General features: G+C 39.4%; 1 protein-coding gene across 1 annotated transcript in view; it reads right to left on the bottom strand.

The window, feature by feature from the left end:
• Positions 1-19,513, bottom strand: part of si:dkey-1d7.3 (transmembrane protein 132D) — a 42,697-nt gene extending 23,184 nt beyond the window's left edge. Inside the window, 5 exon segments of the mRNA XM_042509923.1 lie at positions 5,059-5,205; positions 11,862-12,785; positions 13,656-13,678; positions 13,680-13,743; positions 19,122-19,513. Coding sequence (XP_042365857.1) covers positions 5,059-5,205; positions 11,862-12,785; positions 13,656-13,678; positions 13,680-13,743; positions 19,122-19,189 — 1,226 coding nt within the window. The 5' untranslated portion in view covers positions 19,190-19,513.
• Positions 19,514-22,193: the final 2,680 nt, after the last annotated feature.

The following is a 22,193-nucleotide window of genomic DNA, read 5'->3' as shown; positions in this document are numbered from 1 at the left end:
TAAAAAGGAAACAAAGTGGCTTGGACCTATAGGGAACCCCAGTAATGAGTCCTAAAACCCAGAAATCCATGCCAGCACCTCCAGTATGGATGTTAACAGGTTTTTTGAATGGGTTTTTGGTTAGAGGCCTTAAATAAGGGGGCGCCAGCTCAGTTGGAAGAGCGGGCATCTCATGTATAAAGGCTAAGTCCTCGCCGCAGGGGCCGTGGGTTTGATTCTAGGCTCTGCCCTTTGCTGTATATCATCCCCTCTCTCTCCCCCTTTCATGCTCAAGCTGTCCTATTAAATAAAGGCAAAAAGCCCAGAAAATAATCTTTAAAAAAATTGAAAAAAAGAAGCCTTAAATAAGGTCTGTGGTTAACAGCTTAAAAGACTTTCACATTGTGTTCTAAAACATAAAATATGAAAGTAAGTAAAACTACCCCACTTGCAATTACTGAACGTCATCGTGGCAAACCAAAAATGGCTTTACAGCCTCATAGCAGTGGGGATGCAACTGCAGCGTTTTTGGTTTTGGCCAAACAATAGCTTTTTATTTCTGGCGGTTACATTTAGGCTTCAAAAATTGTGAAAGTGGTGTTCAACTGTCAAGATTATTTTGCTGAAGAAAATGTGTATGTATTACTAATGTTTGTTTGCCATGGATCTTATTTTCTGAGATTATCCAAAATCCAATAAAAAAATCACATGTACTTTTTGATGAAAGTACAGATAAACATCATCCCTGGGGCACTTTATTCCAGCCAATCAGCAACAGTGGGTGTTGCGCTCATGCACAGGACAGGGTAAAAGCTATGGATGTATACAGAGAAAATCATTAAATCTGGTGCATGCTAATGTGCTAATCGCCACAGCACACTGTCAACAATCTGTCTCAGGTTATGCTGACTCACCTTTAAATGGGACCTATTATGCTCATTTTCAGGTATATACTTGTATTTTGGGTTATACTGGAACATTTTTACATGCTTTAAGGCTGAAAAAACTTTTTTTTTTTTCATACTGATATGCCATAAAAAGTCACCAACAAACATTTCTGCACCTAAAATCTGCCCAACTGCACATGTTCTGGCAGGAGTATGGTCTGAAACTGAAACAACAGCAACCAAGATTACATGTTAATCTTATGTGAAATAACTATATGTATCTACATGTAGCTGTGAAGGCTATGTCATGTAAATACTTGCAGGTGACCGTATATAGAAATCTGTCAGGAGATGCAATCAGCCTGTCTCGAAAGTCGAAAAAAAATGTTGGAAAGAGAGTATTCAGAGTGGTCTGAAACTTATTACTTCAGACCACTCTGAAGTAATAAGTTATTACTTTTGTTTATGTTTCGCCCTAAAACTTTGGCCACATTTAATATAAAAAAATCCATCATTGTATCAAAATAAATAGAAAATATCATTGGTCCCGGTACATGTTTATGTATCCACAGTTACATAGTCTGGCTTTTAAGATTTTGGACACACATTTTACATCAAAACTATATTGTGTTGTGGTTGGACATTGACTGAAACAATAATAACAGCACTTGCACTAAAGGTCTATTGTAGAGCTAGTGTATTATAAATATAGGCCATCCTGTTTAAACAGTTTCACATTTTAATTAAAATTTTACTGCATATATTACAAGAGCATGAATAATAAAAACTAAAGTAAAATGAATTTCAATCAAGGCTTTATTATTATTATAAAAACATGAAGTAGCACTTAGCCTCTGCCTACATACGGGTCAGGTTTTATCACAATCACTACTTCCAAGTTCAACATTTGGACGGTAATATTGGTGAGTGATAGCACAATATCTAAAGGTAAATTAGTGACACTAGTGGATTATTTTATTCAATTTACTTTTAAATTACTAGAAGTGATGCAGTTTATATAAGCAAGACAAACAAATGTCATTTCAATCAGTTAGAAAACCAACAGACATCTAATGTTGTCCTCTTGAACATTTGCTATCAACCTGCTGGAAGCTGTCATATTTGACTTCCTTTTTTAATTTATTTTTTTATAAAACACTTGTCAGGAGACAAAGATGCTTCAGTGCAGAAGGAGCAGAGACTAGCTGTGTACTCTCTCGTGTTCCATGGGACAGAAATGTAAATATTTGTAGGCGAGACACTGCCTATGAAAATGAAAAAAAAGATTACTCTGAAATTTGTGAAAAACAAACTGTGGAGTTTGAACCAAAAGTGAACGCAATACACAAGAGGTCTCATTTCAGCAGCAGATGGAAGAATAAGGTGAGAGTGTGGAGGGGAGATTAAGAGAGCTGGCAGAGACTTGAGCCAAGTATTCTGGTCAAAGGATTGTCAAGGAAGTGGCATGTGATGTTATTTGATGCCGGGGAGTGTGTAGGCATACCTGCCAGTATGAGCAGATCAAAGGGAGAATAGAGCAGAGCGTGAATGGGACTGTGGCACTTTGAAGTGAAGCAAAACTTTGCATGAGGCAAAACAATGAACCTCGACAGCACATTGCTAAAAGTCACATTTTGAAAAAAATATTGAAATACTGAAAAGCAGCAACAAGGACAAACATAAACATACACTTAAATGTATATATATAGAAATATTCATGCTGTATCAAAAGGAACACAAGGACTGAGTTTTCTGTTTTACTTGTGTGCATCAATAAACTTTGGACTGTGCGGTTAAAGATTAATAGTAGTGACCTTAGATATTATAAAATCAAAAACCCACTCATAAGGGTTAGACAACAACTGAAGCTTCAGGCAGTAGATTCGCAATTCAATCTAAGTTCAATTAGGACTTTTTCTTTCAACTAATACTTCAGAGTAAATCTCGAGCATGTTTGACAGGGAGAGAGGGTCAGTGATACCGTGTTAAAGCCCCACAAAGAAGAACTTTTGCTGAGTCAAGTCACTGACAACTTCACAAAAAGACCTAACAAGCAAAAACATGGAGACCAGGGAGCACAACAAAGATGAAAACAAGTCTGGGGCCAACTGTGCAGTATGGGAAGTTACCAAAACAACCCAGCAGTTATGGGAAGATTGCTTTGAAAAGGAAAAGTCAACATTTTGGCAAATATGCTTACTCACTTTCTTAGCAAAAGTTATATGGGAAGATTGATGCCATCCTGGTGTTTGTTCATTAAGCTCGCATCCATGTGGTGCCGGAATAGACAACCCCACTAATGAGTCCTAAAATGTTGAGGCCTGCTTAATTTCTTTGATATGGTCTGTGGCTTCGTGTTTTTTTCTGAAATAAAAAAGACTTTGATAAATATGGAAATACTGCAGGAGAGTGCGTGAGAGCCAGACAGAGAAACACAGAAGGGGTTAATGCCCTTATTTCCTGGAAATCCATCTATTAGGGGGGACTTTAAACCCCTGGACATATCATCACTTCAAAGCACAGTGGCGGGAGTATATGTGTGTGTGTGTGTGTGTGTGTGTGTGTGTGTGTGTGTGTGTGTGTGTGTGTGTGTGCGTGTGCGTGTGTGCGTGTCCTAGCGGGAGCTCAGCACAAGGGACATGACTTGGAATATCTCTCCTTTCTAATCTCCGCTTCTGAACGTGCAAGCGCTTAAGCCTGGATAACGTAGCCGTGATTATGGATGATTACAGATAAGTGGGTCGGACGGACGGCGGGTGGTGTGTGTCTGTGTGGGCGGGAGGTTGCTGGGCAGAGGCGGCTGCTGATGTGTGCCCACATCAGCATTAGGCGAAACTACAGTAATCAACTGGTGTACATCAGGTAAGTCAGGCAGTGAAGGTGCTATGGAATTAATATTCATTTGAATTGAAGTGGAAGCACTTCTGCAGCACTTTTGATTTATTTACTGCTGATGCTTAAACTTCTCATTTACAATTTATTTCAGTCATATCAAAATGGTGATCCTATGGGGATGACAGGAACAGAATTCAGTTTTTGAGGTAAATTAAGTTTCTAATAACTACCTATTTGAATTAGAATCAGAAAAGATGGTAAAAGCGGACACAAAACTGGGGGAATAACTGAGATAATATATCTGAGCTTCCATTGTTAGATGAAGTTAGAGAGGAAAGAGAGAGTACAAAATATTATGAATTCAAAGCCAATTCCTCTCAGGTTTTCTTCTCCCTTTGCTGGCCTTTCTACACTTTTTGACATTTATTTCTTTTTTTTGTGGTAGGTATTATAAACAGACATATGACAGGCGAAAGGGTGTTGGCAGACCTAGCTGTTACACATACATATTCTTTTATTGTGATTATTAACAATTAAAGTAATAATGCTCCCACCAAAAAACATTTGTATACCAATTACTAACTCCATGTTGCATTAAAATTATAACAACATATTAAGTTTTCGTGTGTGTTTCCGGTGAAGAATCCAAAAACTGTGAAAATTCTTTATGAAACGGCAAAATTGTATTTAAACACTCACAAAACTAATGCAGTATAATCCAAGTCTTTTGTTCTTCGCTCACTGGAGGCATGCGAGAAAAACGTTTTTATAATGAATTCAGCGTGACACAGCATGAGTAACTATTATACAAACAGTCATTCGGGGTATTTCAAGAAAATTAAAGGCACTTTTCCAGGATTGCATACAGGAAGCCTCCCGGTCAGCAGAATCAAACATAACAAGAAACTGAACTGTTTATATGATGTCACAGATTTATTCATTCCTTTGCAGTTTTAAAATGTTCTCATGCTTGCAAAATCATTTTAATATTCTGCTGAGATTTAGACATCAAGTGAGTATAAGTGTGGTCAGTCAGTGCAGTCAGGAAGAACTCCTGCACAAAGTACGATCTGCAAAAAGCAGAGTGGGCATGAAAAACTGATTTCTTCTAATGCTGATTTTAGAGATACACATCATTACTCAATAAATAATTTCACCCAAACAAAAACATAAATGTGTACTTGAGTGCTCACAGTCTCTACATCACAAAGTCCAAGGCCACAAATGATTACTTTTCCTATAAAATGTAACACTGACGGTATTTTTTGATGATAACTGATTGCTTTTCCTTACAGCAGCAGCAGAGTGGCAAAAGATAAAGCTTGTTTTCTATGTGTAGAGAAAGGACATGACTGACCTCTTTGCAGTGACAGCGACCTTCCTCTGGCATACGACGGAGACGGTGTTGGGAGTCGCTCCTCTGCCGGGCTCCACCACGATGTCCCACAGCGCTGAGTCACTGGGCCGCGCCGCACTGAATGATAAGCCTGTTTTTACTGTCGCCCTGCAGGTTAAATGAAAAAAACAAACACACAATCCATTTAGCACAAAGAGTAAATGTTACACACAATTACTACTTTTACACTTTGGGAGACGTATAATTGACTAGCTGAGGTTTGATGTGACGAGCTGTGTAAAAATAAAACACTGAAGAATTGTTTACTGTTTCTGAGTCTTTAAATACCAACAAAAGATTTCATTACTACAAGTGCAGTGGTGTGATGTAAAAAAAATAAAAGTAATTTGTCCTTACAGAACTTACATATTTTTGTAAATCTTTACTCTACATTTCCTTAATAAAGTGTATGCTTATATTCCAACAAGCATCTTTGTTGCCTACTACGAAATTCATACATTTGTTGTAAAAGAAAAGAAAAAAACATGATACAGGCTCCATTTTTGAGGTGATGTATGTTACAAAAAAATACATTTCAAAATTCTTAGAATCCTGACTGCTTCCTTTTTTATTCATACCATTTACTTGTACTTTTACTTTCAATACTTCAGTACATTCAATATCATAGTTACTTTTGATACTTAAGTAGAGTAAATATCAGACAGATACATTCAGACTTTCACTTAAGTAATATTCTAAAAGGTGACTTTAACTTTTACCAAAGTCATTTTCTTGTGAGATATCTGTACTTTTACTCAAGTGTAGTTTGAAGGTACTTCATCCACTACTGCACAAGTACATTATGCACAATACATGCTGCATGGTACCTTGTACAATATTGTATATTTATTTATATATTTCAGTTCCTGGTTTTAATGAGTACTCTTACTTTAGTTCTTTGCTTAATCACAGAGTCTTATTTTTATTCATGTGCTTGTGTGTGCCTGTGTGTGTGTGTGATGGGGGATTTAACTTGCATCTGTTGCCTGTATATGATATAAAAATACTACAAAGGTTCTTAAGAATGTATGCATTTTCTTCCCTTTTTTCTTCGTATTTCTGTGTGTGTTTTGGATGTGTTTGTGTGTTTGTGTTGAGCCTAACGAGGTGAGTCACACAGAGACTGTTGTGTCGCAGGCTGCCGGCAGACGCACAGGTATTTATTCCCATTAGCCCTGGGGACAACTGGGAATCAGTTAATCAGATGTCTGATTCACACACACACATCACTCTGCTGGGAGAGATAAAACACTTATTATAAATTATGTGAATGGACCAGACAGTCCTGGAGGTCCCACAATCACCAAAAGCCTTTGTTGTTTGAAGCAAATGTCTCGTTACATCAAATAATATTGGACAGGGTCGTGGAGCAATTATTTAAGTCATTGGCTGAAAAGTGATAATAGGCTTCTGATGCACGTTTAAAATGCAATATTTCACTAATCAGCACTCACACAGGCACCTCGCTACGGGGTGCATTTCCAAAACAGGCCAATTTCCTCATGGCGGGGATTCAATGACGTGCTGGAAATGTTCCAGAGGGAATTCAGCTCATGGTTACTCAAGATTATCACTCAGCTCCTGCCGTTTTGTCAGCAGGATATATTAATGCTGAGAATACTCTGACAAACCTACACCCAAAGAAGGTGCTCTTTCAGGTTCGCAAACTGCAATTGTTGTGGATTAAAGTCACCGAGACAATCTTGAGAAGATGTGTGACATCCGTGTGACAAACTGCAGCCATGAGAGGATGCTTATTGTCGGAACAAAAAGAAAGCAGATTAAATACATTCAAAATACCATTAATTGTCCGTCACTTGTCTCATCTGTTGATCCCAGGAAGGACAGATCTACGTTTTCATTATTTTCACCACAAATTCTGGCACGTTCAGAGACAAACAGGATTTATTAGAAGTGTCAGTTTCTAACAGCAGCCCTGTACTGCGTCGACTTCATGTTCTGATAGTGACAGATTCAATTAATATACCACTTAAGATAAAAATGAGACCTGAAAAGAAGTTAATATACCAGAAATTATTCTAGAAATGCTTCATTTTTAAATATTTGCTGCCTGTTAATGGTTAGGTGAGGCAACCAGCTATTTCACAGCAATCAATCTTTCTCCTGTTTCTGTTTTAACAAGCTGTATTTTGTCATTTTAGAAACAAACAGCATTTAAATGGCTTAAGAACATGAAAACTGACAGACGGACAGACACAAAGTCTATTGCTGCTAACTTAGGGGTCAGTACGCCTGCCCTCATGTTCAGCACACAGACTTACAAATACTCATTTGTAATCAAACAGCAACCAGACTGATCAATAACTATTGAGAACAGGTCAAGGTCAGAGTTGCTTTACAGGCAAAACATAACAAGTGAACACGCACACACACACACACACACACACACACACACGATGGTCTTTCAAGCAGACTGACAACAAGTTGAGAATACAACAAATGCTGGATAAAGACGTGCTTATGATGACGGTGATTTCTGGACTAAAACCTTATTGCTCAGGGCAAAATTAGTGCACATGTTTATTCACAATGTGGACTAATTTTGAAATATGATATATATAAAAATTTAGGCAGGGTAATCAAGAAAACAAATTTTAACAAACTGAGACCTAATTTTGGAAGGTGCTTGATAGATCTGTTGTTTTCTTAAATCTTAATTTTTCTGATATTTTTATTTTAAAAGAGCAGCTATTTATTATTTTACACAAAAAGTTCTGCTTCAGTTAAGGACAACTGTAACATACAATAAGTATGTTTCAGAAGTTTAGCATTTATTTCTCGCAAATCACAATTTAAAGGTCTAATGTGAAGAATTTAGTGCCATTTAGAGGGGAGTGTTTGCAGAGCTGACACTGTGCCAAGCATGTAAAAAAACGCGAATGGCTCGATTGGTTTGTCCATTCTGTCAGCCTGTCCTTATTTTGAACGTGCAAATACCACAGCTTGGTCAGTGATTTCGGCATAAGACAATAATACAAAAAGGCACCCTTTACGTCAGTATAATACGCCGTTTGCCATAATAAAGACTCATATAGGGTGGACAGAAGGAGAGGTGGATGGGTCCAACAAACTCTAAACAGCCGGGAGCCCATTGTTTGCTTCTTGTATGAATGTTAAACCCAACCGTGATGTTTTTTTCTAAATCTAACCACATGCTTTTGTTGCACAAAAACCTAAAACTAAATACGAGGTGTTTAACCAACAAGACTGTATGCCTCCAACATGCAGAAATTGTACATTTCCAGAGGCGTGTTTTGACACAATGCACGTAATAGCCATAAACTGCCACAGCGTCCCAGCACATCAACAACAGATGCAGGAGGCGACCTAGAGCATCATATATAGACGTGAGAGTTGACTGACCAAACGGCAACATGTGACGAGATGGGCTGAGAACGTACTTACTCTGGCCTACTGTAGTCACAACATGGTGGACTCCGTGGACCACATTCTGCTCCGCATTTAGATATAAATTACTCATTCAACATTCAAAAAACCCCAAATTCTTATTTTCAGGTGATTATAAAGTAAGGAAAACATAGTTCTGAATATTATACAGCTTTGCTGTCAATAGATGCCCCTAAATCCTACACACTGGACCTTTAACCAAACTACCTACATCCACTGACTCATTTTCTTGCTGCTTGTCGAGCACAGCGTCACAGTGACAACAGCACCTGATGACTACGCATCCCAGGGGTAGAAACTACTTCAACTGGCTCCTGTTGAGCGTGGAGGAGCAGTAACTCGATGCCAGAATCTTCTCGGATCACTGAGTTTCTCGCCCATGAGCACACATGAGCCTCCCCGTGGAGAAACCTCATTTCGGCCACTTCTGTCCTCGCTCTTTGTCTTTGTCAGTCACTACCCAGAGTTCATGACCACAGGTGGGGGTCGGAGGACGGCAGAATGGATATCGACCGGTAAAGTGAACAACTCTTCACTGCTGTTTTACCAAACTCAGTCAGTTTATCTCTTTGTTTAAAAGTGTGAAAGTGTAGAAACTCTTTGGTTTGTCTGGTAATTTCATTAGCCATTCATGCAGGAGAGGAGTTTCTCTCTTTGTAAAAGTGTTGTCTGAGGCATGAACATGGCATTTTGTGTTTTACTGATACTTCAACACAGTTTATTTTCGCTCTCTGATGTCTTTTTCTCTTACTTTTTTTTTGCTTAAATGTGATCTCCAGTGTGACCCTGAAAAAATGCTCATAGCGGTGACCAGATGGTGCCACTGAAAATCTTGGGTTGTCACAACAAAACCAAAAGCCAAAACTGAGTTTCAGAAAGTTGAATTACGTAGGCCGGTCGAAAACTAAGCAAATATGACAGTTACGGATTTATACTTTGGTTTCTCTTTTTTTTTACAGTTAATGTTATTAATTAAACAGTTGTATCAGGGGCCACTGGAGAGCTCACAAAAGGTTTGATATTATTTCATGTGATGAAGATATTGAAAATAGATTATTTCCATTAACAAATGTCATCTTTACAAGCTTCCCTTGCACTTCACAGGTGGGTATGATGGCCTTTCAAACCACAACAGATCTACATGGTTAATCCTGGCAGTCAGCCCAGATCATCTCTACCCTAAAGGGTTAACCTCTTGATTCATTTTCAATCAGGGCTACAGATTATCTGGCCTAACCCTGCTGGAGTGGACTCAATCTTGGGCCAAAGAGTGAAGTAGAGCAGGGATTTCTCCCAGGAGGAATCAATCACTTTGCCAAGCTCCTCAGAGCTAGCCTTCACTTGGACTAAACCGTAGGATTCAGTCCCCTCTTCTTGTCCAATCTCATTCTGGATGTGGCAGTAGGTCAGAAATACATGAAGAGAAATCACTGACCTGACTGGAGGAACTCCGTCAATTCAGCCAGTGAGTCACAATTTTGGGAATATCAGGTGGAGAGGCTGCAAATCCTCCCAAATAGTCAAAACAACAGCAGGGTCAGCGTCTCTACTAAATCTTGTATCATGTAATTTCAACAATACTAGCAGAGCTACATTCAGGTCAGTGGGTCTGTGTGTGCAGGCATGTTTGTGTTGGTGGATGGTAAATCTGATATTTGAGAAAGGATTGACTGACACACAGCTACAGGTTTAACTATGTGCTCTATGGATTAATACACATATCTTAACATTCCTCTCCATTTGCCTGCATCGCGCTGCAGATTACTGCGGGGTTGGTATGTTGTTTGCAGCATGATATCACTAAATCATGGGATTAGAGAAAAATTTGTCTTGCGTTTCGAACAAAACCATTAAGCTGAGTAAAGATGGGAAACCTTGCTGCGATGGCTTTACACTTTACTGATCTGAAACATTCTGATAAAAAATGATTTTACTCCACTCGGTGATGTGCATCAAAAGGCAGAAAGCAGAAACTTTGAAACAGATTAAACTGTGGGTGTCAGTGCAACAGGGCTGCTTTTATATTAACTTCACTTTCACCCACAGGAGCGAGGGAGATGTTAGTTATTTGTTTTCCTGCTCCATTAAATAGATGCATTATTTATGAAGTCAAATACCCAGAGAACCTTGTTGAAATGTTAGTGGGATGTTGAGATATGGAAACCGGTGAATCATTTGCCAATTATTTCCCTGTTTATGGAAGAGTGCTTTCCATAACTCCCCCACTAACTGAGAAGTTGAAGTAGACAGGATATAACATGTGAGTGATTTATGAAGCGGGTGAAACTGGCAGACAACACAAGTCGTGTTGGCGCTCGAGCATTTTACTGAATGGCCTTGATGGCGAGCCCCATCAGTATTCAAGTGCCTTAAGTAACCATTTAAATGCATGGAGCTTATCCTTCATGAAGATGCTCAAATACACCGTTCATCATGGTGATTCAACTTGGTTTCAGTCTCTTTTTCTGCTTCATATGTTTCAGTGACAATTAAATTTTATGTGACTCCTCCTAAACTCTTGGCCTCTGCAGACTCAGCAACATAGTTGAATAATTATTATGTTTTCTGGGGGTGACATTTTAAGCTAAACACCCTCCTGCTTTATTTAGTAATGTTGGGCTGAGATGTGATGCTGACATACTACAGAGGGTAATGTGGTTTTCCTGGTTCAGTGTATTGATGGTTTGTTGTTTACCAAGATCACAAGTACTATAGCAACGCTATCTGTGACCTAAATAGCTTTCAAAACCTGGCAACAGCATGGCCAACTAAGAAAAACAATGTCCAGAATTTAGTTGTCGTTATAAAAAGATGTTAAAAGATGCTAAAATCTAAATCTAATCTAGTCTAATTTAAAGGTCCAGTATGTCAGATTTAGGGGCTAAACTGGCAAAGGGGTCCCTTGACCTCTGACCTCAAGACATCTGAAAATGGGTTCTGTGGGTACCCACAAGTCTCCCCTTTACAGACATGCCCAATTTTGTTGCTGTCATTTAATTTCTAATGGAGAGAAGAATTGCTCCTTTAAAATGTTTTATACAATTTGTTCAGTCTGTGCAAAAACATATGTAAGTGTTCAGACAAGCTGTGTTATGGTTTTTTATTTATTATTTTATTATTTATTTATTATTTATATTTTATGTGCCAGACTCCGTGTTGTTCTTGAGGCTCAGCAAGTCTGCTCAAGGCCAAGAAACAGACCATCACATAACCCCCTGCAAAACCGCAACTGCAACTGCTTATCTAACTCAGCAAGAAACCAAAATTTGCTTTTTCCAAAATGTCAAACAAGTTTTTTGACAGCAGCCTAATAAAGAAAAATGAAGATCTCTCACCTGATAGTGAAATTTTCCAAGGTGGATGTGCTAGCCAGGAAGACATAGAAAGTTGAAACGTCTGTGGCTTTCAGGGGTTTGGAAGAGGTCTGGACCACCACGGCGCCTCCAAGCCTCAGTCGAAAAAAGGTGGGGTTCCCAGGTGGAGTTCTGAGCAGATTGACACTTCCTATCCGTCTCATCGGTGTCCCAGATGCCCCAGAGTCTCTTCCTCTTCCCACTCCAACACGCTGCAGGCTATCCTGGGGGGTACACTGCCCTGTCTGATCCCTCCGACTCTGGAAGTAGACCTCCACAAGGTTCCCCTGAAGCCCCTTAATTCCTTCGGTTCTTCCTGCTTCCCTGCTCGAGCTGCCTGACCGGCTTCCAGAGCTGAACCAGGCCGGCTCTGGCTTCAGCTGTGCCACACAGAAACCACCTGGGGACACCAGGCATGCCCCACGAACTTCCCTCGTCTCCCAGAAGGCGTATGCCGTGACACAGTGAGCTCCATCCTTCGCCTTAGCTCCAGCACCTTTCCTGCCATTATCTTCTCCCATTCTTTCTTGCCCGACAGTGATGCCACTTTCTGTGGGCATGTGGAAGAGAATCTTGACTACAGGGGATGAAGAACGAACCTGGCGGGCCAAAATGACTGGCAGGATTGTTCGTCCGCTGAGGAGCAAGTCTGGAGGAATCGGGGCGTCCACGGTCAGGGGGCCGTATGAGGCGTTGACAGCTGGTTGGAGGAGCCCAGCGCCTTTACCAGTGATGAGAAAAGTCTGAGTCTGAGCCTTCAGGCTGGAGTTCCCCGAAGGCTCGGGACTGTCCTGCCGCACAAACATGTAGTTCACATTGAGAACCTGAAAGCTGACAGTGGGGTAAACTGGAGATGGGTTGAAGGACGTCCCAGTGTCCACAGCAACCTTCTGACTTTCAGCAACTGTAAGAGGAGAATATAAAGAGAGATTAGTGCAATAACTACTCAACAATTTGGTTTTAGGTCTCAAAATCTGCCGTTAAAGCTTTACAAAGATATGTTTTTGTAATATTTCAGATCATTTGTTTAAAAAACAAAATCCTCTGCCTTCTCATAGTGCTCCTAATGGCATTTGCAAGAATCCACCGGGGCTGAAAGAAAACAACCAATGAGTTTCTAACACAGCTAATGCCTCTCAAATGTTTTCACAAACAAATTTTAGTGTACTGTTTAGCTGTAAAATGAGAAAAAGTGCTCTACTGTTGGGTGAGGCTTTGTTTTTGCTCATCTGTTTCCAATATCGCGGCCAGGTCACCTCTCTCATTTTACAGCTAAACAGTACACTAAAATAAAGAGCTGTACCCAATCCAGAATTATGTCAGCTGAATCAGATTTGGCAGTTCTATACGAATATATAACTAAAAAAAAATAAAATAAAAAATTTTTTAAAGGGATGTTTAAAGGTATGTAGGATTTTGGGGTTATATTGGCAAAGACCTCTGACCTCAAGGTACTGGAATGAAAATGGTTTCTGTGGGTACCCACAAGTACAGACATACTCACTTTATGCTAATCCCATGCAGGTTTTTGCTGTCATTTGATCAAGACAATCTGGTAAGAATTGCTTTACCTTGTCAATATGGACTTCATAACTGTTTTGAAATTCAAAATAATGGAAATAATCGCAATGAACTATTGAATTTTTCTTTTAAAAATTCATAAGTTCACAGCCCTTAAAATAACAAAAACTTATTTTCAGAAAAGTTACCAACCGTAGTTTTAATATACAACAGTTGCCACTTACAAAATCAGTCAGTAACTTTAACTGGGAGTATTTGATGAGGATGGCAGGAAGACGAAAGGTTGACAAAAGGATCACGGCTGGAGAAACAGAGCAAGGGGTCGAGGACGGGGGTGAATGTCACAGAGATCAAGAAAAATTGATGAGGGCAGGTGGGTCATCTCGAGAAGCCAAGGACGGTGAGTCTTAGGGTAAAGACAGGGACTTGTTGATGGCTAATTTCACCATGTAGCTCCTGCATGGAGGAAGAGAAGAGCAAAGAACAACACACAAAATGTTCATAGTGGAGGAATGTAGGAACGGAGACAAACAGGAGAGAGAGATTAGGCATGTAAATAGGTTTAAACAGTTCAAGGTTTGGACTTTGATAGTAAGAGTGCTCCCTAAAACTGTGTGAGGAGACAGACTGATCTACACATTTGAGCATCAAATGCATGTGGAGAAAAAGTCTAAAATTAATTGCTGCAACACTAAGATCATTAATTTTTAGGACCATCATTACTGCTGCAATTTTTTTAACCGTTTAATGATGCTCAGCACATTTTTGCTCACACTGCCTTTCGAGCAACTGCAAACCCTGCCATTCCTATCTCTAAAAGCTGAAGAGACGATTCAAATAAATATTCGCCAAACGCTGCAAAAACAGACACAATGTAGTCCAAAGTGATTCATTTCTATGAAATGCAGATAAACAGTCTACTGATTGCACTCAATGGTGCTGGACTCATGGATGGATTATTGAATGGCCCAGGGGACCGAAGTCTTGAGGGCCCGACTGGATTTTTGCCTGGATGCAAAATGTCATTCAAATTACTGTAACATATACCAACCAGTAAGGGACTAAAAAAGACCACAAAGGGATGCAAGAGACTGCAATGAGATGCAAAATAACCACAAAGTAGGGCTGCACGATTCTTGCTAAAATGTGATCCACGATTTTTCTCCCTGCAAAAACACGTCTGAGATGCTTGATGTCCAGACGGCTTTAAACAAACATTAACTTAAGACAAAATCAAAGTGCTCGACTTACATATGACATATATCAAAGTGCTGGACTTAAACTTAACTCTCGTAACAAAAAAATAAACTAAATAAACTAAAAAGACCTCAAAAAGATGCCAAACAAAAAAAAGGATAAACCACAAAGTCTGTGTGTTGCTCGTATGAAGAAGAGGTGGCGGAGTCTTTTGTATTTCTGTGCCCACGGGCCCATCATCTCATTATCAGACTGTGCTTTGACTGATGGGAAAAGACCTAACAGTGTAATTTCTATAGCATACAATGTAACCAGATGGTACCAATTATATTAAATCCACAGGTCGCACATTAAATGCTCAGCCAAATGACACACTACAGCTAAATGGCTCCATTTTAGAGAATTAAGCACATTATATTCCTAATTATAGTTATCATTTTTAGCACCAACACCCAGGACTACTACATGTATAACTCTTATGTGGTATTCTGTGCACTTAAGGCCTCAGTTATACTTGAAAGAAATTAAATTCTTCCACTCTCCACGTACCACTTCTATGTGATGCAATAAAGGGAATGGCAAATTGAGTCTTGATGTGGTTATATATATAAAATAAACGCTCTCTATAACTTCCATGAGCTCATGACCGTTTGTCCCAACAGGATGCTGTGTATGACAGCTCCGAACCTCCCTCTGCAACACACTAGGTTTTTGTTTTGCCTTCTTCTGTGTTAAAATGAATGTGCAAATTTCTTAAAATCACAAAAATAATTTATGAGGGTAAATGTAAGGTAAAGCAAAACCTCCATTCCCCCCAAAAGGTCTCAGAAGTGATATATCATTCTTTTCTGATATTCTAACCATTTTCATGAATATATCCATATGTAAATCAATTTTCTTTCAGAAGGTAGAGAAAAATCTATAAAAGATACAGATGTCAGAGTTGATATGAAAAATGTAGTATTCAGAAAAGTACAGAAGAAACCTTCTTATAGATTCCACAGATCAGACTGACGCCTTAAGGAGTTTTACATTTAAAGGTCAAAGTAGGTATTGGCTGGTACACATCGAATTTGCATCATATCTGCAGAAATACAGCAAACCAAAAGTGAAGTGAAGCAGAATGCAAAGTTGATCCTATTGTGCACTGATGCTTCATTTCCTATCTGCTGCTGTAAATTTGTCTTGGCGCTGTCAAAACAAAGACTCATCGTCTCATTTGTTTACATAAACTGACATTTTTACGAGACTCTTTATTATCTCCACTAAGAGGATGAAGTTTATCTATGAACAGCCCGTTTTAAACAGGCCCCAGGCCAAGCATCACCTCATTAGATTTTGGTGATGATCCAGATCTGAGATTTCCACTTTTAGATGATTATTGGCTTTTAGCCATAAACAGGAATTAATAGTTAAAACATCATAATCAAGGGTCTCGATTCAACATCCGAGCAAGTTTTATAAAGTTCACAAATGCTGACTTTGGGTTTAAGAATTTTTCTGAAGCAGAAGTTTGTGCTCTGTAGTTTATTTTATCAGCATTTGGGCTGCTACTTTGGACTGTAAAAATACTGGATGTAGCTACTCGGAGGCATTAATTTGCCGGCTCAGGTTTTAAGCCTTGAGTTAGGTATTTTGGCCGTCGCCATCTTGGCTTTTTAGAGCAGGAATATTTGGATGAGGATGACGTGGGTTGGATCTGACTGAGAAGCAGAGGACACTATCAACAGACAGCCTGCCCTTAATTATGCATAACTTTAAGCCTCAATAAAATGTAAACATGTGAGTTAGATAAAAGTTTATCCTCGCACAGTTCTCACGAAGGGCGAAATAAGCTACAGTGTGAAATCTGACAAGTTTACTTGAAAATGTAAATATAACTTAATCTTGAGTTATGTTTACTTTATCTTATTGTTAAGTTTACTTAATATTTATTTATATTTACTTAATTTTGTGAAGTTGTTAGTTATACGTCTTTATTCTGCTGGTTGCAATCATCATATTTCTTAAACATATTACCATGATAGAGACCAAAATTGTTTTACTGTTTACCAGACTGTAGACATGTTTATTTCTGCTGCTAAGTTGGGCATTTTAGCATCAGTCTATGGGGACTGACCGGCTTCTGGAGCCAGCCTCAAGTAGCCATTTGAGGAAGCAGTTTTTAGCACTTACATGTTGGCTTCATTAACCAGTCCCAGTGATTACTTTGATTGCAGATTGATCTGCACAGTATTTTATTTTATAAAAAGATAGAAAATAGTCCAAAATGATCAGCTGTGTTTTCCAGCGTTCAAAGTGATGTCTCTGAATGTTTAATTTTTTTTGTTCAAATCCCAAAGATGTTCTTTCAAAAGGACATATAACAGGAAAAAAACACAGAATCTCATATTTGAAAGGCTGAAAGCAGCATTTTCTGCCATTTTGAAAAACAAATTATTTCAAAAATTCATTATTAAAATAGCTGGTGACTATCTGTCGATCCGCTTATTGATGAGTTGACTAACTGTTGCAGCTCCCTTCAGTATTTTACTCCAACGAGTCTGTCACAGTGCCTTCAATTGTTTTTTATACACATAAGGCATTTGTTGGCTGTTAAAAAGAGCTGCTACTGTCTCAAGGCCCTCGCTTCATCTTCTTAGAATAAGTCCTCATACTAACTGGCCCCTGACAGGTTGCAGGTGTAAAATGAATTCATAGAGGAAAACACAAAAGAAAAAATATTCCTCAGTCTAGTTCAAAACAAGTCCAAGACCAAAAAGTAACTGCAAAACAAAAGTTCATACTGAGATGATGATGATAAGAAATGCTCACACACCAGCTGGTAAACACTGGTGTGTGTGAGAAAATCATTAAAAATAAAAGTGTTTGAATGCAGCCTTCCCAAAACTCTTTGGTAGAAATTCATGCTTTAAGATCAATGTTAATTTGTAGTTGCAGCCTTTGATCTGAGGCTCAAAATGAGTCCACTGCCGATATACACTGCTGTCCATAAGTGAATGTATTATTTATTGATCAGATATTAATTCGGTGAGTCCTGGCTGCTATCTTGACTTGTGACATCAGAAGAACTATTTGAAATATTTTCAACTACTATTGTAGTTAGTTGTTAGTTCCACCTCAGACGGGCTCACTGACAGAACGCCTGTGACTGGACTGAAAGATAAGGCTGCCATGCATATTCATCGGATCCCATGCAGAGGCAATATCAAAGGCTGAACTCTATCACTTAGACACGCATTAAGAGCACAGCTGCACAGCTGAGTCCTGCACGAGCAGAAATACAGCAGTCCCGCAGTCCGCATGATGAAAAATGCACACACAGATATCATGCACAGATATAAACCCAGGCAATCTCAGAAAAGTAGTCTCTCGCATGATATCGGTATCACAGGGAGACAGACAAGCTTACTGTGACTCCATAGCTCCCAATGCAGGTTATCTTTAAACAACCAGAGAAACAGCTGTGCAACCACAGCTTCAGGCCTCTTTAATCCCACAGATGAGGTTTGCTGATGCACACCGGAGAGCGGGCTGTCTCTTTCATTCAGACAGAGGGACAATGAAATGGGCACAGGGCATGGACAGTGGCAGTAAAACACTCAAAAAGAGGGACACACAAGCATACATTCTTATAAAAGCCAGCCACCTGAACACTGTGCAACAAAATGGTTTTAAAATCCCAATGTGAACAGTTGAACTGGGTCTGTATATTTGAGCACTCACTTCACGAACATATCATCCTCCTTAGGGAGTGCACTTTGTCAGAGTAGGGGGTGGCTGGGGAGTGACTTTGGGTTTTTAATGTTATGACCCTTCACTGAGCTACAAATATTTTTCCTGAGCCTCCTTGAGTGACTGGGGGAAAATGCATGAGCCTCCCTCCACCATAAATAATCACATGTCACACTTTCTGGCTATTATAAATGGTGTGATTTTGGAGATTTTTAAAGAACACATGCCTTTTAAACCCACTTGTGTGTTGTTGAGTTCTGAGGGTGTTGAAAATACATACAAATTACAACAATTTAACGTTGAATGTTGCTCCCTGAAGCCAAATCAAAAAACATAATTCCCTTCCCAGTGCTAAAAGAATATTTTAAGTGCCTCCTTCGTTTTGCACCAACCCCTACCTTTTCAAAAATTATGAACAGTCCCATATGTACACAATAACTGCATAATCCTTTAGTGGGCCTACTAAATGGCCTACAAAGTGCTAACAATAGGCTAAAGGACTCATCTGCATATCGTCCTATTTTGTTCATATGATTACACCATAACTTCAGCAAAGCATATCTTTTACATCAGATTTCTGTGTGTTTAGATCATCAAAGCATACACAAGAGCATATGTGCTCATTCCATCTTTATTTATGGTGCCTTGTAAACACAGCTAAAGCCTTTAGGCTACTTCCAGCCCAGTTATTTCAGATATACCAAGACGTTTCTGTGATCTTGTCCAACACGTGTGACCAGTACATAAATACAATCAGACAGAGATCAAAAAGCAGGACAAAACTCACCTTTCACAGCTGTAAGAACAGCCACTGCGACCACTGGGAGCAATGCACGGAGAGAAAAGTTGAGCATCATTTCAGAAAAGTTGCAGGTTAAGTTGCAGGTTCTGCTGAGCCCTTTGGTCTTGACAGAAAACGCTGGGAGCAAAATCACTACATTGTCCGATGTCCGCTGAAGTTGCTTCAGAGGATCACGTGAAGGGGGGGAAATGTCGCTTTACTTCCTTATTCTTGTACAGCTTCGTCTTGTTGCATCTGGAATAGTTCAGAAAACGTGCTCTGCTCTTTTTGGTTCCTCTGAGTGAGGAGAGGGATGTTTTCCTCCGGGAGCACACTCGGCTCGAGCTGGCACGGCAGGGCAGCGACAGGCACGGCTATTCCCATGATAGAAATCAGTAAACATGTGCCGTCTGTCAGATTAACGAGACCCACGTGGTTAATCGCCGGTAAGGGAAGAGCCGGGAGCAAATTAAATGCACATGAGGTCAAAGGGATCAGTGGTTTCTCCACGAGTCATTTTAATGTTGATTTAACAAATTAAGAATATAATTCTGGGATGGGGAGCGAATTAATATGTAATTTACATAATATAATAACAATAATAACAACAATAGCCTCACCATTTATTATTACAATGTTGTTATTTCAATATTATTATTTTAATATTTTTTAATTGGGGGGGTTGTAATTGTTTTTATTTCTATTTTTTTTCTTAATATGATAATAATGATTATTATTAATAATAATAATAACAATAATAATAATATAACTATTATTAGTAGTAGTAGTAGTAGTAGTAGTAGTAGACCTTAGAACAAAAATAAAGTAAGTTTTCATTGATAGTGTTTGTTGTTGTTGCTTTTGAATACTATAAAGTTGTTCTAAGAAACTTGCAGCTGTTCATATTACACTCAGAGGGCCTTTGTATTAATTGCGACTTTACTTAAGCCAGTTTTTTTTGGGGGGGGGGGTAAAAGTTTAGTGCAGGTTTTGCCAGCTGTCAGCTGCATACTCTCAGTCCACAGCATCACATGGGATCATACTGTGTAGGATGGAGCAGATGGATGCAGGCACTGTAGCTAAAGCCTCACAGTGTCACAGCACACTATACATTTGGCAACATGGTACAAAGGATCAGCAAACACTCATACAAACTCCACTTAAGTCTGGTTTGAGTCCTGCTAAACTACATAAAATTGTTTTCACTACTGTTTGAGGCAGCCTCACGTGTGTTCAAATAAAGCAGAAATATATTTTTGTTTCTGTGCTATATCAAGCCTTCAGGCCACATTTAATTTCTTAACACTTTGGTTAATTATGTTTTTTTTCATCTCTCTATGTGTATCATTTCATCCGCCTTGACCTAAAATCCCATACACTCATTATAATGAGGTACACTGAGCATAACTATGAGTTCAAAGCCTGAGCTGAAATAGCATGGTGTCTTGTTGCAGTGTGCCCTGCCACCAGGGAGGCAATAATAGGAGCAGTTTTATGTCTTCATGCCGTTAAAGCGTTGTGGCGTCCATCCACTCTGGTTGTGCACAGAGACGTTGAACTAAGTGCTGACATCAGATTCACGGTGAAGAACACCTAGTGTTTAATGAGCTTGGTCAGACTCGTCTTCACTTCTCCGCTCTCCAGCATCCCCCTAAATACCTGCTCACTGAAACAAATGTGCTTTACTGGCAGAATATGTCTGCCAACTAAACCCACTGTGCCCACTGCCTCAATGCCTGTTTTATTGCAAGGTGGTGCCTGTGCCAGGGTGACAGCATTATGTATGCAGGCATCACTGGCAAATAAACATTTTCTCTCCTGACAGCAGGGGCTGATTAGAATAAATATATGCCTTAGAGAGACATTTAGGGATCTCTAAATGCCAATAAAACTTTGAAGAACTAATGGAGTCTGTATTATCTCCAGAGAGGAGCTTGATTTTACTGTACACATTGCTATAACAGTGCAACGTTAGCACATGCATTGCATTCTGAAGCCACTGAGCTTTAATTTGAGCAGTCTGTCTGTGGTTTTGGCTGGATGTGATTATTAAAGCTGACAGTGGCAGAGGCCACCGACTATTGAGTCTGGGAATGTCTCCAGATCTCAGTTGTTGTTCCAGACATGCAACCTGCTGCTGGTGCTATTGGAGATGACAGAGAGAGGTGGTCCGATGCACCATGTTGACGCCAATACTCGAAATAAAGCAGCTGCCAGGTGGTTCAAAGGTTTTTGGAGGTCATTTGATGTGGAGCAACATGGGTCACAACCTAAATCCCTTTAGATTGTTAATTTCTTCAAACAAAAAGCTGTGCTTTATTGAGCTGTTGAAATGGATAAATAGCAGGAGAAATTACCTCAATATCTGACCGGAGGCAAAGCATATTCAGGAATTCAGGAAATAGACCATCGACTCATTTAGCCACTAGCAGTGTGACTGAGGATGTCTGTCAGATGGTGGTCTGATCTTTCACTTTGTGCCAGACTGAAATATCTTATCGACTATTAAAGGTCAGTTTTTGTCTCTTTGATGTACAGTTAACTGTCTTTTTTGTTTCATATCTCTTTGTATTTGTTTTGTGTCTCCTTGTAGTTTCTTTGCGCCTCTTTATGGTCATTTTGAGTCCCTTCCTGGTCAGTTTGAGTTAATTTGAGTGACATTTTGCAGTTGAAGCCCAGGGGGGCTCCTTACAATTTTGGCCCCTGGGCCTGTGCCTGGTTGGCCCCCTTCAGTGCTCCATCCATGACCAGGCCAATACTACAAGCTGATGATATGACATTGGTTTGATGTAGGCTGAATAAAATAAATTATGTTTAGAAGTACCTTGTCTTCCCACTTCTCTCTTCGTCCTTTCAGTGTAAATCACAGTGTTTATTTACACTTTTAGTTCTGTCATCAGTCCCAGTGTTTTGATTTGTCATGTGTGTCATTCATATCTCCACTGCTAGAATTTTGATCAAACTTGAAATAATGTGTCTGACTGCTGCTCTTGCATTTACAAAATTGCAGCTGACAGAGGCTACAATTTCATCATAAAACATGATGGCAGAAAACAGCATACATGCACTCTGTTTTCTTG

The sequence above is a fragment of the Plectropomus leopardus genome, chromosome 20 (assembly GCF_008729295.1).
Source record: "Plectropomus leopardus isolate mb chromosome 20, YSFRI_Pleo_2.0, whole genome shotgun sequence".
In the NCBI taxonomy this organism is placed as follows: Eukaryota; Metazoa; Chordata; class Actinopteri; order Perciformes; family Serranidae; genus Plectropomus; species Plectropomus leopardus.
Note: the sequence above shows the minus strand (reverse complement) of the source record. Positions and strands in the feature narration are given on the sequence as shown.